Here is a 16576-nt window from a genome sequence, read left to right as displayed (position 1 = left end):
GGTGTTGGGGGAAGTAGGCCAACTTCCTGTGGTCAAAAGCCCAAATCTCATAAGGTTCTAACGGCCAGCACGCAGTAGCCTTGTGGGGTCAATTCTGCAAATTAAAAAAACTTGGGGACTTCATCGTAATTCACAAAGAGTGAAAACAGAAAAATAAAGGAGGAATTGATATGGGACTTCGGTGGATTCAGTTCGAATAGGAACACACATCATCAGGGTTTGTGTTCTTTCTCTTCTCATTCAATATCTCCCATTTTATTTTCTCAAAGATCTCTCCAAATTAAACCATAAACCTGAAATTCAAACCTATATTTATTCGAAAGACATAATCTCTCTTTTCATAAGAACAAAAATATGCAAGGAGGAGAAGAAGTTAGCATTGAGGAGCTCGCTTCCAATCTCTCCACATACAAAGAACAGCTTCATAATGTAATTCTCTCTCTCTTCTTCTTCCATTAATTTTATTGTTTTTTCGCTAAATTTTATTTCCTAATGTTGGTTGTGGGAATTGTATCAATTGGGTATCTCGAATTAGGGTTATATTGTTATAATTTTTTTGTTTGGGTTACTCTAGAAGTTACTCTGTTGTGAATTTTGGGTATCACTATATTGAATTATATGACTTCAGTATGTTGAATTCTACCCGTTCAAATTAGACCCATCTACTTTCGTTTTTGAAATTCTTTGCGACTTCGAATTAGGGTTCTATGTCCTTCCCCCAACTCTATTTATTGAATCCAATCTAATTAAGCTCTCTCGCTCCTTTTATTGAGATATGGATATATGGAGTTGGATTTTTCATATTCCGTTTGTAAGCTATAGTCACACTCCTACATTGAGTTGTTTTTCCCCTTAACAACTTTTTATTAAAGAAAAAGAAATAAAACAAATCCAAAAGCTCTAGAACTTGTGTGAGTTATAGCCAGAACTTGGATTTGTTGAAATTGTAGCGAAGGTTCCTAATGTTCCATTTTTTTTAAAATTTTTTTTGATAGTCTAATCCATAAAAAAAATAATTCCACATGCCCAAAGGAGGAGACCATTTTTTTTTTTAATGAAATACAGCTTATTCAATAGTTTACTAGCAGCTTTAAATCACTTGTTAATTAAGGGATAGCTAAAATTTTAGTTTTGAAATTCTAACTTTATGTGTTCCTGTTATGAGGGAGAAAGTAAAAAGGACATTGAGATGTCAAACTTTATGATGAAAAGATGAATAAGACTTCTCAAATTAATTGCAACACTGGTTCTAGGTTTTTGATAGTTATTGATCTTCACAAATTGCTTATAAGCATTGTTTGAAATTTCCCAGTTAGTTTGTCTTTCTGTCCTCTTTTTCTCTTCTCTTATTTATTATTTACTCTAGATTTTCTTTGCTCTTATTTGAATGTTGATTGGCTACATTCATGACTTTAATATTGGCCTATGTTAGGCGATCATCTAGTTAATCATATTTAAAACAATAAGGGATTTGTTAATGTTTTCTCAGGAGAGCTTGGACACCACCTTTTTCCACAAAATTATATATCCCTGTTGTTATTTTTTTTGTTATTATTATTATTATTTTTTTATCTTTTTAACTTAACAGTTGTGCAATTGCTTACTTTTGATAATGTCAAATATAAGTTGTCTCACGCATGGAATGATTATGCAATCATTTAGTTTTCATGGTGTCAAATATGTGTTGTTCCACTTGGTTCTTGTCCATTACAGTCTAAAAATGATTGATGTTGTATATTTTCTCATAAAAATTTATAATTGTTTGCTTATATGCTGTAGGCTATAGACTGTTTTTGAACTATCTTTTCTGTTATTTATCTCTATATGTTTGTCAGGTTCTTATGTGTAATGACTCATCTCATACTTGTGATCAGGTTAGACAACTTTTGGCTGAAGATCCTGATAATTCTGAGTATGTGGACATGGAAAAGGAGCTTAATGAGGTGATCCTTGCTTGTCATTGTTTTTACTCAGTCTGTTTTTTTCCATTCATTTGTAAATTCAAAAACTTTTTTGTTGGAGTTTATCTTGGGCCATGACACTTTATATAGTTATCTTCTGGAATGGTCAACTTCTCTTGGCTGAGGGGCCACAAAGCAGACTATATAGGTGTTTCTATTTGGGAGATGGGTAGATGTTACTATTTCAGCGTCTAGGTTTTGATGCAGTTATGTTTCTTCTTGTCTCTCTTCTTCCTCTCTCTTGAAGGACTTCAACATGTTGCTCAAACAAGAAACATTAATAAGCTGCTAATGGCTTCCATGGAGATTTGTTTTCATTTCAGGGTTAAAAATAAAAAGGTGAGGGTGGATTTTATGCTAACTAAAGTTCATGCTCTCCAGAAAAAGGAAATGTATGGAGAATTATTAAAACGAAGAAAAAAGAAAAAAAAATGGAGCTGTTTGTAAAATTTAGAACTTCATCAAGATGCCATCACTTCTATCTTGGTTCATTTGCAGGTGTGCTATGTGTCGTGATGGCCAGCCCTCCTATCTTCCTCATCTGATTTGAGATGTTCACTCTCAGATTCTAAGTTTGAATTTTCATGAAGATTGCCATTTATAATGTTAAAGATCATGTTCATATTATACTATCCTAACATTGCCAAGATGCAGGTCATTGCTCTTACAGAGGAACTCCTTGCAACTGCAAAGCAGAATGAGATATCTGGATCAGATATTGGGCCTGGAACTAGTGCATCACCTAGTTTGCCTCAACCTAAGGTGGGTAGCAGTGCAATACAACCAATTGCTTTTTGTTTATGTATGTCTGATAAGTACTCATTATGGCAAGATGCATGTGGGAAGGGTAAGAGGTGTACATACTTTATATAAATATGACATATTTGTGCAGTTTTATGAAGACACATTAGGTGCTACTATAATTCTTTTTTCCCTTAATCAGGATTCAGAGGGAATGTCTAGTGAACTTGAGAAGTTCCCTGTTGGTGCAAAAGTTCAAGCTGTATGGAGTGAAGATGGGGAGTGGTATGTGATAAACATAAGAGAGATTCATAATTTGTTAAGTACTTATTATTATGAGTATTATTTTTTTACCCTTTATCTTTGCTGTGTTTGATTAGTTAAATTTTCAGGTATGATGCAACAATAGAGGCTTTTACTCCTAATGGGTATTATGTTTCCTATGATGGATGGGGGAATAAGGAAGAGGTAAGCTTTCTGTCACCCCACTTTCAAATCATTATGTCTTGGTGTTTCAATATTATTGCCCTGTCCTAGTTGTACCCATCTATATGGATAATTGCAAGTCTTGCAATAGAACTGTGTTGTGTTGAGGCTTCCATTGGAATTTTGATGGATGAGAAATGGACTGTGGCTATGTTTCATAGGTTGCTTGTGGACATTCTAAAAATGAATATGACTGATCCATAGCATAATCTATGATTGTGGAAGCCAGGAATTCATTTCTTTAAGTAATCATTTAGGCCTTGTTTGGTGACAACTTTTTTGTTATAAGTTATAGGAAGTAAATATGTTAATATAGGAAGTAAATATTAATAGATGAATCAGTTACTTAATCTTAGGATTGTATAATCATAGATTTTATTTTCCTTCCTGTTTAGATACGGTCTCTCACTTATAAATAAGTTGTAATCTCTATTGAGAATAACAACAAAATATTATATTTCTACATGGTATCAGAGCTATTCTCGTAGATATTTAATTTCTCTCTCTCGTCAAATTTTAAAATTTTTGGAGACTTAGGACTCCTGTTCTTTTGTGTTACCCATCTAGGGTAATATTTGTCTCCCATCGTTCACCTAGAGAGGACGCCGAAGTTGCCTTGCAACCCGCTTATCAGATTTGTGGTTCATTTGCCGTTTGGATGTTAGGTGGAGGCGCTTAGTTGCCTTGCAACCCGCTTGTTAGATCTGCTGTTGAGACAGGTAAAACGTGATTTTGGGTTACCCATAAAGGGTAACATTTGGAGGCTCAGGCTCTGTTCATTTTGGGTTACTCATAAAAGGTAACATTTGAAGACTTAGAGTAACATTTGGAGACTTAGGGTTCTGTTCATCCGGGTTATCCATAAAGGGTAACATCTGGAAATTTAGGACACTGTTTATTTTGGGTTACCCTGGGTAACATTTGGAGACTTAGGAGACTTATGGCTCTGTTCATTTGGGTTATTCATAAAGGATAACATTTGGAGACTTAGGTCTCTGTTCATTGGATTACTCATAAAGGGTAACATTTGGAGATTTAGGACTCTATTCATTTGGGTTATCCATAAAGGGGTAACATTTGGAGACTTAGGGCTCTGTTCATCGGGTTACCCATAAAGGGTAACATTTGGAGATTTAGAATTCTGTTCATTTAGGTTATCTATAAAGGTAACATTTGGAGACTTAGGGCTATGTTCATCGGCTTATCCATAAAGGGTAACATTTGGAGACTTAGAACTCTATTCATTTGGGTTATCCATAAGAGTAACATTTGGAGAATTAAGGCTCTGTTCATCGGGATTACGCATAAAGGGTAACATTTAGAGATTTAGGATTCTGTGCATTTGGGTTATCCATAAAGGGTAACATTTGAAGATATCGGGCACTGTTCATAAGGTATTGTTCACGGAAACTGTTCACGGCTACTATTCACGGGTTCTGTTCCTTTGTTTATTTTGATTGTTTTGGGTTGATTGTTCTTATGGCTGAAATTGATTATATATATAACAAGTTGGGCATTATTAACATTTATGTTCCAACTTTAGGGGGGAGTGTTATAAGTTATAGGAAGTAAATATGTTAATATAGGTAGTAGATATTGATAGATGAATCAGTTACTTAATCTTAGGATTGTATAATCATAGATTTTATTTTCCTTCCTGTTTAGATACGGTCTCTCACTTATAAATAAGTTGTAATCTCTATTGAGAATAACAATAAAATATTATATTTCTACATTTTTAATTAGTTTTAGTGTTTTAACCCAGTTAGAACACTGTATGGAGTGATTAAATAGTGGTTCATCAAAAGCTACCTCCCTTAACTTTTAGCTAACAACTACTATAAAAGCTAAATGTTATTAGAATAGCTAGTGTTGCTGATTAGAGGCTTAATGATTTATATCAAATTCCATTAATTACTGGGAAGGAGTCAATGGTGCTTTGTCATTAGTGTAGGAGGTATAGTGTTGATTTCAGACCACATTATTGTTATTGAATCTCAAGGAAGAGTTAAGAGGTCATTAGTGTCAATGTGTCATGAATAATGGAGCTTTGTGGCAGAAACATTGTTTTATATACCATTATGTGATTTAACGACCAATTTTTCTTGATTTTGTTGCTCGAGACTGTTTATTAGTTTTGCCCTTTTGCTTATGACTTATTCTTTATTTGTGGACCGAGTTGCTCGCATGCTTATTTCACTCCTTCCCTATGATTGTGGTAAATTTACTTTGAATCAGATGCTGGATGGCATATCCTGACAGTTGCTAATCCCAGGTGGATCCTGCCAACGTAAGACCGGTTGAGCTCAATGCTTTAGTGGAAGCTGAAAGAGTTGCTGAAGCTACAAAGCAAGCTATCAAACGTAAGATTGCACAAGCTGCGTTTGTTGATTTCGAATCTAGGAGTTTGCCGCCAAAGCTTCGTATAAATGCTGAGGACCCAGAGGATGTGGTAAGCAGGGTTTATATATGCTTCTTCCATTAATATTGTTCACTTTGAGGTCACTGAATACTGATGTTTTTAAAAATTGTAAAATTATCTTTAGTGGTTTATCTGTAAATATATTTGTTTATTTGGTCAATCTCACTGATCAGATTCAAAATGATGTGTTATTTATCACTGCCCGACAAAACCATCTGACTAGTGTTTTATCCATCTGTCCACTATGTACCCACAGACTTGTCCTTTTTTAACTAATTTTGGTTGGTTTATATGACAATTCCTCCTGATAATATATCTTCATATGATTATTTATTTATTCATTTATTTCCCATTCTTGTCATGAATTATTACGTGAATAGTGCTGTTGAATAATGCCTTAATAAAATCACAACTGCAGAAAGCTGCCAAGCGGAAGAAAATACATGCTTTCAAGTCAAAGATGCGGTTTGAACAACTTGAAGTTGCACAGAATAAGCGACAAAATGCATGGCAGCAGTTCCAGACCACTAAAGGCAGCAGTAAAAAGGTGTGCGCTTGCAAAGCTAACTCACGGTTTTCTTCTTTCCTTCCTTTATGCTTAGTTTGGATGGAAGGAAATGGAGAGAAGAGAAAAGAAATTAAAAAAGAGGAGGGAGGAGGGGATTATTAGATACTATATATTTAGGAGAGAAATGGAGGAAAATGAAGATTATTAGATACTATATATTTTAAGATTACTTTTATATCCTTATGTCATATAAAAAGAAAATTATAGCTTATGGCAACAAAGTAATTCTAATAGGAGATAAATTTTTACTTTTTTTTTTTTTTATATTCAAACAATGGAAAAGAAATGTACTTTTCTTTTCTTTTCTATTATATTCATTTCTCCTTATTTCCATTGCACAACTAAGGATCCAAACAGAGGGTTACCTAGAAGGATTGAAGGTTTTTAGCCTTCAGAAACCATTTTTTTCTGGATACTAAAAGATTTGACAACCGCAAACTCTCCATGCCCTTATCATCTCCTTATGTAATGTGGAGATTTGTTCTAGTAGTTTCTCAAAGATCTGTGCTAAAATTATTTTTCTTCATTATCGGACCTACATGTAAGTTACAATTGTTAATATTATCTTTGTTCGTAGGTTGGTTTCTTCTCAGGGCGCAAGCGAGAAAGCATTTTTAAGTCTCCTGATGATCCATATGGTAAGGTTGGGGTGACTGGAAGTGGAAAGGGCTTGACAGAGTTCCAGAAAAGGGAAAAGCATTTGCATCTCAAAGGTGGAAATGCTGAGACTGATGAGTAGGTTTTTGAGGTTCAGTTATTTTCATTGTTCTTCATATGTAACTTTCTCCATTAGTTATTGCCTTCTGCCAACTGATTCAGTAGCAAAGTCACTGGTTAAAAGCACTCAAATTGACATCTAGTGTGTGTGGATGGCATACCTCTGTGAAGATTTATGTCACTTGTACTGCCATTTGCAGATGTTCCAATATTACAACCACTTGGTTATCTTCATTGATATTTTCATCTTTTTTCTTGCAACATTTTGAGAAAAACACACTGTATTTAGAGGCCATATAATTTTTTTTAGGGAAGTTAATTTAAGTCTTATGGTATGGAGAATCTTATTAGTCAATTTTTTAGTTTTGAAAAGTACACTAAGATTTTAAAAAATTGATTAGTTAATTATTTTTACTATTTAGTCTTGATATATAAGAAAATTTATTAGTTGGCGTTTTAGTCTTGTAAAAAATTATATTATTTTTTTTTATATTATGGGTATTTTAGATTTTTATATAATACTTAATAGCTAATTAATAGATATATAAATTAATAGACTTTTTTTAAAATTTTTATTTTAATATCTTTTTTAAAATTAAAAAGATAAACTAATGAGTTTCAGATTAAATAATAGATTTTCATTTTTTTACCTATTCATCTCTCTCACCGTGACCCCACCTCATCAATTCATTGACTATGTTCTCACATTTTACCAATTTGGTTTTGTTGGGTTTTTGAAGTCTCATTCAGTTTTTAGTAAAAATGAGAAAGTGAGAGTAGCTTTATGAATGGGAAGAAAGGCAGAAGCTAGTGCCTGGTATTTTACTCTCAACCATTGTTACCAATTTGTATTTAGAGCATTTGAAGTAGTTGATCTGCGCCAGGCTGCACAAATTATGCTTAATGTTTCTGTCGAGTAAGCAAACCATGAACGAACGAGGAGCGTTGTGCTGGAGAAAGGAAGCATCTCTTGTGCGTCTGGGATCTTTGTTGGATTCTTTAATAAATTAAATTTGATGCTTCGAGAAAAAAAAATCACTTTTTTATTTTTGAAATTTCTGAAATCGAAACTGAGAGTGGGAGTTAGAATTGGTGTGTTTTATCCCTTTCAGTTTCTTCGAATTTATTTGAATATAAATTAATGGTACTATCATATCTAATATTTTTTTTTTTACTTTTATTATTTAATTTACTGACTTTTTATATTTATTGGAACTTTTTTATAATATCTAACACTAAAGACAAAATGGAAAAAGAAAATTCAACTTCAGTAAGTTAGACTTCTAGACAATTATTCAAAGCTATGAGCATATCTTGAAAATTTATTTTTGAACAAAATAACTTATTTTTCTTACTAAAGAATTGTATCATTAATATGACTTTTTTTTTAAAAGGAATAAATTATTTTTCTTAAAAATATTTTACTCTTTCCCTTTAAATGTTTCAAATATAAAAAACATGTAAATATTTTTTTTTTTGGCAAAATAAAAAGAGGTTAGTAAAAATCTAAATTTATTATACCATATTTTTTTTCAAAAAAAATTAAGAGTTCTTCAAAAAAATAAGAAGCTATAATGATTATTTAATTGAGTATGATATTAAGAATGTTTTTCATTTCTTCTTAAAAAGAAATACATGATTTCTTTATAAAATTGTGCTACTCTGTAGAAATCTCCATTAATTGAGAAAATAAACCGCTCGAATTAGATTTTTCATATTGTCTTTTTGAAAATTCTAATTTTGAAAATTTTTTAAAGAAATTAATTTTTTTAGCAAAATTAATAGCAATTAAATTTTTGTGAAAATTGATTTTGAACTAAAAATAAATTTTATTAAAATTTTATAAGAAATAATTTCATTAAATCTATTTACATCAAAATTATTTTGTTAGTCTTTTGAGATTTTTTTTATCTTTTATTTTTTTTTTTTTGAAATGGGGATGGGGATTCGAACCTGAAATTTATCAGGTTTAACCGGATGTAATTACCATCAGACTAAGTCTGGGAGTGCTTTATCTTTTATTTTTTAAAATTTTAGATTTATTTCTATTTTTTAATTAATAATTATTTTTAAAAAATTATTTTAATTTAATATTGACTATTAATACTTAATACATTTATAATTAATATTAAGAAATTTATGATATTATTTTCTTAATTTAAAAAAAATCTTTATAGTTTGAATGGTAAAAAATTATTTAAAATTTATATTTTAAATATTATAAAATATTAATAATGATTTTTCAATAAATGCGATAAAAATGATTTTTATTTATAAGAATAAATATTTATGTTTAATTTAAAAATAATAAAAATTAAATTAATTTTAATTTATTATTAATTCATATAATATAAAAGAGTTTAATTAAATTCTATTACATTTAAATTAATTTTAAATAAATAATTTTTTTAATAAAAATAAATTAAATTTTATTAATAAAATTTAATTTTTTTCTTAAAAGAAATTCATACCAGAGCATTATAGAATTGAATTTTGTTAGACAACAATAATCACTTCTTTAGCAAAACATGGAGTATATAGTAAATTATGGTTAAAAGTGCTTTAAAATATTAAATTTTTTCTTCAAACTTGTCCCAGAGCATTAACTAAAAATTAAAATTTTAGTGTTTATAAATACCGAACCAAATTGATTTTCATCAGAAATTAAATCGAACCGATCTGATTCGATTCGGTTTGATCGATTTTAATTTTTAATAAATTTTTTATTTTTTATCATTTATTTTTAATATTTTAAAATTTAATTAAAATATTTTAATTTTAATATAATTTAATTTCTCTATATTATTAAAAATAACATATTATTATCACTAAATTGGTTTGATTCGGTTTTTTTAATTTTTTTCTTGATCAAAACTGAACCGAACTGAAATAACCAAAATTTTTAAAATTAAAGACTGAATCGAACCGAAATGAATAAAAAATCAAACTGAATTTTCAAATTAATTCAATTCAGATTGATTTTTTCAATTTAAATCAAATTTTGATCACCCGCTTATCTTTAAAAATATTAATGTCTTTAAAGATAATCCAAATCTAATTTTAGATTAAAAAAATAAAATTTAATATTTTTAATTTATATAATTTAAAGATAAATTTAACATTTTCTATCCATTTAGTATTAAGAGCTGCAGATTTAAGACCTAATTAAAGGGTTTCCTTTAATTTTAATTTTTAATTTTGCAAGAAATAGCTTGAAAGTTTTTATTTTCTAAAAAGTAACTTTTTCATTGTTTGATTGCAATATTAAAAAAATAAAAGATGTTAATAATATATATATATTCTTTGAAAAATAGATAAAATTTTCTTTTGATTAAAAAAATAATTTTATTAATTAATTTTTTAAGTCTTCTATATTCAAAAAATACATTCTTAAAACATTCCGTAAAAATACTTTAAAAATCTTTTTAGTATTTAGAAACGGAATCTTATTGGCCCTTTATGTTTTTTAATATTGTAATTAAATAATACAAAATAATGATTTCTTTAAAAATAATTTTTCTGAAAAATGCTTTTTACATATAAATATTTTTTAAAATAATAAAATAAATGGAGTTACAGTAATATTGAAGTCACATTGGCATTTGTGATTGGTTTATGTGAATTTCAGTCTCTCTTTTGAATGGTTATGGTAAAAGAATTCATTACGAGATTGAAGACCAAAAAGGATGGAACCCCAATTTCCTTAGCAGCAACTAAATTTTTAAACTTGGTGGGGGAAGCATGCCTCTCTTTTGGCACACATCTTAATGAATATTCTCCCACTGATGACATACTCATACTTTAGGGTTTTGCAGTTGAGGGGTCTATGTCTTTCTATCTCAAATATCTAAGACATGTTCTAGCCTTGTATTTTTGTGGAAGATTTTATGGGTAATTACTATTTAATTTATATATTTTTTTTAATTATGGTTCATTTAAAATCACACCACGTGTATTCCATCACAGCTATGATTCGACTTCAATTATCATACAGAACGGGAATTAGGTGCATAGAGAATATTAGAGCATTTTAGTAAACCTTAATTTTTAATGCAAGAATGGATTTTACAATACGTTAAATTCACATATTTTAGCCATCTTAATCTAATATATATTAGGTATAAGTATAATCCTTAATGCTCTAAAATCTGAAAAGTAGAGTTTATAATAATAGTTTAAATTTTGGACGAGTGGAAGAAGTCCTTCTCCTTTTATTTTTTTTTTTTCGTTAATCAGTGATGTTTAACGGACTTTTTGTTACAGTGCCACATGTTTCTACTGCGCAGATTCGTATGTACGAAGACGTCAGACGTTCTCTCCACGTCAGACGATAATTTAATTCCTCTCGGCACATCTGCAAGTCGGGCGATGAGGTGATTGGGCCTGCTGTCCTTCCCCATGTCACATCATTAGACTGGGTTCGTGATAATGGACCTGGGTTTGTGAGTGGCCCAATCCGCTTCATGGGTTAAGTTAGGGCTGAAAAAATTGGGTCGGTCCGACAGAGAGACTTCATGGACTTTAGACCAAGATCGCCTTTCCGGACCTAGCCTCCACGTGAAGCTCAGCGGTTATCAATCTTAATCAATTAAGATACTAAATAAAAATAATTATTTATTATTAATAAGTCAATTCAAAAATTTTTGTTATAAATATAATTGTTTAATTTGAAGCGAAAATGAGTCAAATCTTATTTTATCGATTTTATTAATAGAGGAGTTTGATATTAATCTTAAAAGATAAAAAGAAAAAAAAAATCTTTCTTCAAGAAGTACAGCACTAGCAAAGCACTATCATATTCCTTTTAAATTTGTATCATTCAAAGGAAACTTATGAGGTCCCCATGATGAAGGAATTGCATTATTGATCAAGGAATTTTTGTTAAGGAGAAACAAAATAGGAGAATGGAATGAATCTTTGTCAATGGGGTTATAATACAATTTCCTCTTGAATCCTTTACAACCCTTGAAAAGTGGATTCCCTTTAATTTCCTCCTCTAAAATTTTCCCATTTAATATATATTACTCTTACATTTTTCAATTAATTCTATAATATAATCAATGTCTTGCATGAATTTCATACTATAAAAAGAATGAGTGTCTTAAATTAATAATAAATAGGTAAAACTGTTCAAACCTTATTGGCTTGTAGACTTAGTGCAATGTGCAATAACAATGCACGCACGCACTTCGAGTCTGTAGGTGCAACAAGTACTATATAGCAGCAAGGCACAGTAAAATAGTTCTGATCCAAATTATTCTAAATAATTTTTGAAATTATTTAATTTAAAATAATTAATTTAAATTATTTAGTAATTTTATATTATTTATTTTATATAATTTTAATTTTCTATATTTTATCGATGTGTGATGAAAGCCGTTGAGTATCACATTTTTCTCTGTTAAATTTATGATGTTTTCGTCGCAACTGAATACTAATTAGATACAATTGCTAAGTTAGGATAGAATTTTTGGGTATTGTGATTCGTTAGTATTTTGAGCAGCTCCATCTCATTTTACAGAGTAGCCATTTTCTCGCGAATTTCGGATCACAGGCGAATATCACTCTCTCCTATTTATTTAAAGTTTGAGAATAGATTAAGTGCGTACTACTCTCAACACTTTTAATTGTTGGATTTGTCCAATGGAACTCATTCTTAAATCGAACTATTTAGAGAGAAACTTTAAATATTATCGATTACATTCTCTTAATAAATTTTAAAACTTAATTTTTTTTTATAAATAATTGTAATAAATCAAGATAGATAATCTAATTTATCATTTTCTTTTAATAATTCTTTACTTATAATACAAGCCTATAGATAATTTCAAGCAAACATTAATTTCTATGTGATATATTAAGGTATACTTTCATCTCCAATATTTTTTGAAGAACTAAAGCTACAATGGTTGAGGTAGTTCTCCTCATGTGTCTCATCTTGTTGTGTGAATGATGGAGATGGATTACAAGAATACCATCTAGCCCAAAAGAGATAGTTGAGGAAGTTGAGAAAGCTAAGGACAGCCAACAACCAATAGAACAAATCAAGCCTGTCTTTGTTGAGATTATTGTCACCAAGCCAACCAGTTTTTGAAGAATCTGATGATGTGATCTTGTTTACTAAAGAGACCAACAAGGAGCTCAAATAGAATCCAAATGAATACGAGCAATATGTGATTGCTGTTAAGAATGCTTGCATCCCTTTCAATGATTGCTTGTAAAAGAACTCAATGAGACCAACTGCTGTTAGCATTTCTGACAATCCAAAGATTAAGAATTGTGGAGTGATCCAAAAGATTGACAAGATTTTATCTGAATTTACTGCTGCATCCCTTCTCTTCTTCTCCATAATAGCAGCAGCAACCATTGAAAAGGTGGCAAAAAACAACCCACCACCTATCCTTTGTAGAGGGGTTATCCCTGATTCATGACCAGTGAATTTTCTTGCAAATGGGACAAAGAATGTGTCATAAAGAGGGACAACAACTATAAGGATGATGTAAGGGATGGATTGAAGTGAAGCTGGTGGGATCTTGAATGATTTTGTAAGATGGGTGTCCATGGAGTTCCCTTGTTGGACTGAAAATGTTTGGAGTTGAGCCAAAATTGTGTTGAAAACTATTGTGCAAGCAAAGATTGGAATGACTGATATTAGTTTCCTCACTTGCTCAACTTGAGTTAAAGTGCATAGTCTCCATGGACTTTCCTTTGTATTGGTCCCATCTTGAATTTTGATGCATGCGTTGTCTAAAAACCTGAAAAATAGAATAGAGTTAAATATATGATTAGTTTAATTTTAAATGGAATAAACTAAAAATTAGATTTTAAGAATTTGTAAATTGAGACGAATTAGAGCAGAAATCAATTTGAACTGAACTGATTCGATTTGAATCAGTTCAGTTGGATCGATTAGATTTTTTAATGAGTTTTTCTATTAAATTTTATTTTTAGTGTTTTAAAATTCAATTCGATGACTGTTTTAAAAAATACTTGTGCATGATCATTAAGATCATGGTTTAGTAGGAAGCTAACCATCTAGCCTTGGATTAATGACCATCAATATTTTAAGAATTGAAGATAAAGTAGTGTTAATGGGTATACTATTAGGTCCAATAATTAAAAGTTGGAACTTTGTACCTGAATCTTTGAGTGTGAACAAGTTTGCCAGAGTCAGAAGATATGCCGACAATGTGATGGTTTAGGACATTATTGTTTCCATTTAACATGTCTGGATTGGATGGACAAATCTGTTTTCTCTTTGAAATGGCAGCCACAAAAACCTGAACAAAATTTCACAAATGATAAAGAGAATCTGATTAGAATATTAGAGAAGTGAATGCTCCAAATAATACATGATTAGGCCATGGCTACTGGAAAATTATATTAAATACACAAAAGTAGGTGGAAAGCTTAGTGAGATGAGTTGATTACTTGAGCAATGGGGATGAAGATGCTGCCTTGAGGGGGATTATTCTTGTAATAAAAAGTACCAGAAACCAAGCTGATGAGTCCCATGGCCATGGCAGCTGCAGAGACTCCAAAGCCAACATCCATGCCAGAATGTGTTTGGACCCAAACAAGAACAGTAAGGGCAATAAGTTCACCCATGGAGAAAGCAAAATAAACAACATTGAAGTAGGTGGAAAGCTTCTTGGATTGCTTTGGGTTGTTTTGGTTGAATTGGTTGGCTCCATAAGCAATCATATTGGGTTTCACACAGCCACTTCCTAGTGCCACCAAATATAGGGCTACGAAAAAGATCAAGGCCTTGAAGCCCTTTGCTTCAACACACTCTTCTTCGTTAATGTTGCACTGGGGTGGCTTTAGTTGTGGAAGATGAGCTTGAACTGACAGCAATATGAAACCCTGCAAATTCATTAAAAAAAAGAAAAAATTACTATTTGGTCCCTGTAATATAAAAAAATTTGGAAAGGTTCATCAAATATTCTGATTTTTTTTTTTTTATAAAAAGAAAAGCAAGAATTGTTGAAGGATTAAGAGGTATGGTAGCTAGAAAGACAAAAAGTGGGTGAAGAAAGAAAACTAAAAAAAGAAAAGAGAACTAACTTACAGAAAGTTCCACAAAACCAAAGATGAGCATTGTCCAAAAACAACCAAGATAAGAGTCTGAGAGGTATCCACCAAAGAGGGCCAAGATAAAGACAGTTCCAACAAAATTTGTCACTATGTTTGCAGACCTTGACAAAGAGAAGTGCATCTCTTTCATCACATATGTTATCAGATTATTCCCTACTGCTGCTATTCCCATTATCTCAAATGTCTGAAGCCCTGAAACAAACAATAATCAAATAATTAACTCTTTCTTAAAGAGACTAGACAAGATAATGAGTAAGAGTTTCAAAGATATTGACTTTGCTTTTACCCAATTTGAAAAAGTGAAAGAAGCCTTTCACTTGAGCAAAAATGGAGAAAGCAACTTGGTCTCATGGTTCAAATGGCATCCAAACACTTCCCATCTTGATTTTTGTTATAATTTAAGTAAAATTACTTCACCCATATGCACACAATTACAAAACAATAAAAAAGAGAAAATTACCATTTCATCCCTGTAGTATAAAAAAATTTATTAGTTAGTTTATCGATTTTTATTAATACATCCCTAAAATTTTAAAAAGTCTAGTAATTGATCACTCTATTAATTTTAACTATTAAGTGTCATAAAAAAGTTTAAAATGTCCTTGATATAAAAGGACTAATTAGTAGATATTTTTACAAATTTGAAAAATCAAAGTAATGAGTTTTTCAGTATCACGAATAAATAATAGAATACTTAGCGGATAAATTAATTAATAGTTCTAATGTATTTTTTAAAATCAAGAGACCAATTAATGAGTTTTTTTTACTACAAGGACTAAATGATAATTTTTTTTGAAAAAAAAAAGAAGAAAACCATGCCAAGAAGATCATTCAAGCCAAACTATGAACATACCTCTTGTGTTTTTTTATGTACAGATACACAAAAATGTATGAAGATATGTGAGAAAGAGCAAAAGATAAAGAAGTACCAAGAATAAATGTTGCAGCTCTCATTCCACCATGCTTGTTAGAGTTGGAGACTCTCCCTCTCCAATCCATTGTCGTTTCTTCATAACTAACAACAACACTACTCTTGTTCTCTTCCTTGTTACTGCCCCTTCTTCCTTCCATTTCCATTCTCTCTCTCTCTCTCTCTCAAAAGAGAGATTTTTAATTTTTGGCTCCCCTTGGAAAGAAATGTTGCAACTAGTTGTTGTCTTATTCTGTGCTGAAACTGAGGGTAATGGGCAGTACTAAATTTATAAGGTGGGAAGCTAAAGCAATTCTTGTAATGAAACTAACTTGGAAAATTTTCATGCCCACACGCACTTCAACTACGTGGACAACACTTGTAACAGAGATTTCCTTTATTATTATTATTAAAAATAATAATTTTTTAAAATTTAAATAATTTTAATTAAATGAATATATTTATGAGTTAGCAAATTAGCAGAGTTGATAGGAGCCTTTGTCATTTGTGTTGTATTTTTTTATTGGATGGAGTTGACATTTGGGTTTTTTTAGTGGTCCACACTCTTTATTCTATCCACTTTTATTTTTTGGTTTTTTTAATTCCATTTTGGATATTTTTTTTTAATGAATTTAATATTAATAAAATAAGAATGTGGTAATAAATATGTTTTC

General features: G+C 30.6%; 2 protein-coding genes and 1 long non-coding RNA gene across 6 annotated transcripts; 1 reads left to right on the top strand and 2 right to left on the bottom strand.

Annotated features, from left to right (window-relative positions):
* The first annotated feature begins 155 nt into the window (after positions 1-155).
* Positions 156-7129, top strand: LOC110619290 (survival of motor neuron-related-splicing factor 30). Of its 4 annotated transcripts, XM_021762638.2 has the most exons (9): positions 157-429; positions 1875-1943; positions 2209-2300; positions 2616-2723; positions 2905-2987; positions 3095-3170; positions 5464-5640; positions 6029-6157; positions 6756-7129. In XM_021762638.2, the coding sequence occupies exons 3-9, from the start codon at positions 2253-2255 to the stop codon at positions 6915-6917; spliced, it is 783 nt and encodes a 260-aa protein (XP_021618330.1). In that variant the 5' UTR covers positions 157-429; positions 1875-1943; positions 2209-2252; the 3' UTR covers positions 6918-7129. The 4 variants fall into 4 exon arrangements, with proteins under 4 accessions (XP_021618325.1, XP_021618330.1, XP_021618329.1 ...); XM_021762633.2 differs by lacking the exon at positions 2209-2300 and having other exon boundaries at positions 156-429; XM_021762637.2 differs by lacking the exon at positions 2209-2300 and having other exon boundaries at positions 411-429; positions 2460-2723.
* LOC122724049 lies at positions 3433-5065 on the bottom strand. The gene is made up of 2 exons (XR_006351238.1): positions 4923-5065; positions 3433-3462 (listed from the first exon to the last, which is right to left on the bottom strand). It is a non-coding gene; the product is annotated as an uncharacterized LOC122724049 (long non-coding RNA).
* A 5531-nt stretch (positions 7130-12660) lies between the features above and the next one.
* On the bottom strand, positions 12661-16174 carry LOC110619289 (protein NRT1/ PTR FAMILY 4.3). The gene is made up of 5 exons (XM_021762631.2): positions 15922-16174; positions 14967-15184; positions 14327-14761; positions 14033-14175; positions 12661-13650 (listed from the first exon to the last, which is right to left on the bottom strand). The coding sequence occupies exons 1-5, from the start codon at positions 16067-16069 to the stop codon at positions 12753-12755; spliced, it is 1842 nt and encodes a 613-aa protein (XP_021618323.1). The 5' UTR covers positions 16070-16174; the 3' UTR covers positions 12661-12752.
* Between the last annotated feature and the right edge of the window lie 402 nt (positions 16175-16576).

The sequence above is a fragment of the Manihot esculenta genome, chromosome 7 (genome assembly GCF_001659605.2).
Source record: "Manihot esculenta cultivar AM560-2 chromosome 7, M.esculenta_v8, whole genome shotgun sequence".
NCBI classification, from domain to species: domain Eukaryota; kingdom Viridiplantae; phylum Streptophyta; class Magnoliopsida; order Malpighiales; family Euphorbiaceae; genus Manihot; species Manihot esculenta.
This window is presented reverse-complemented; position numbering and strand designations above follow the sequence as displayed.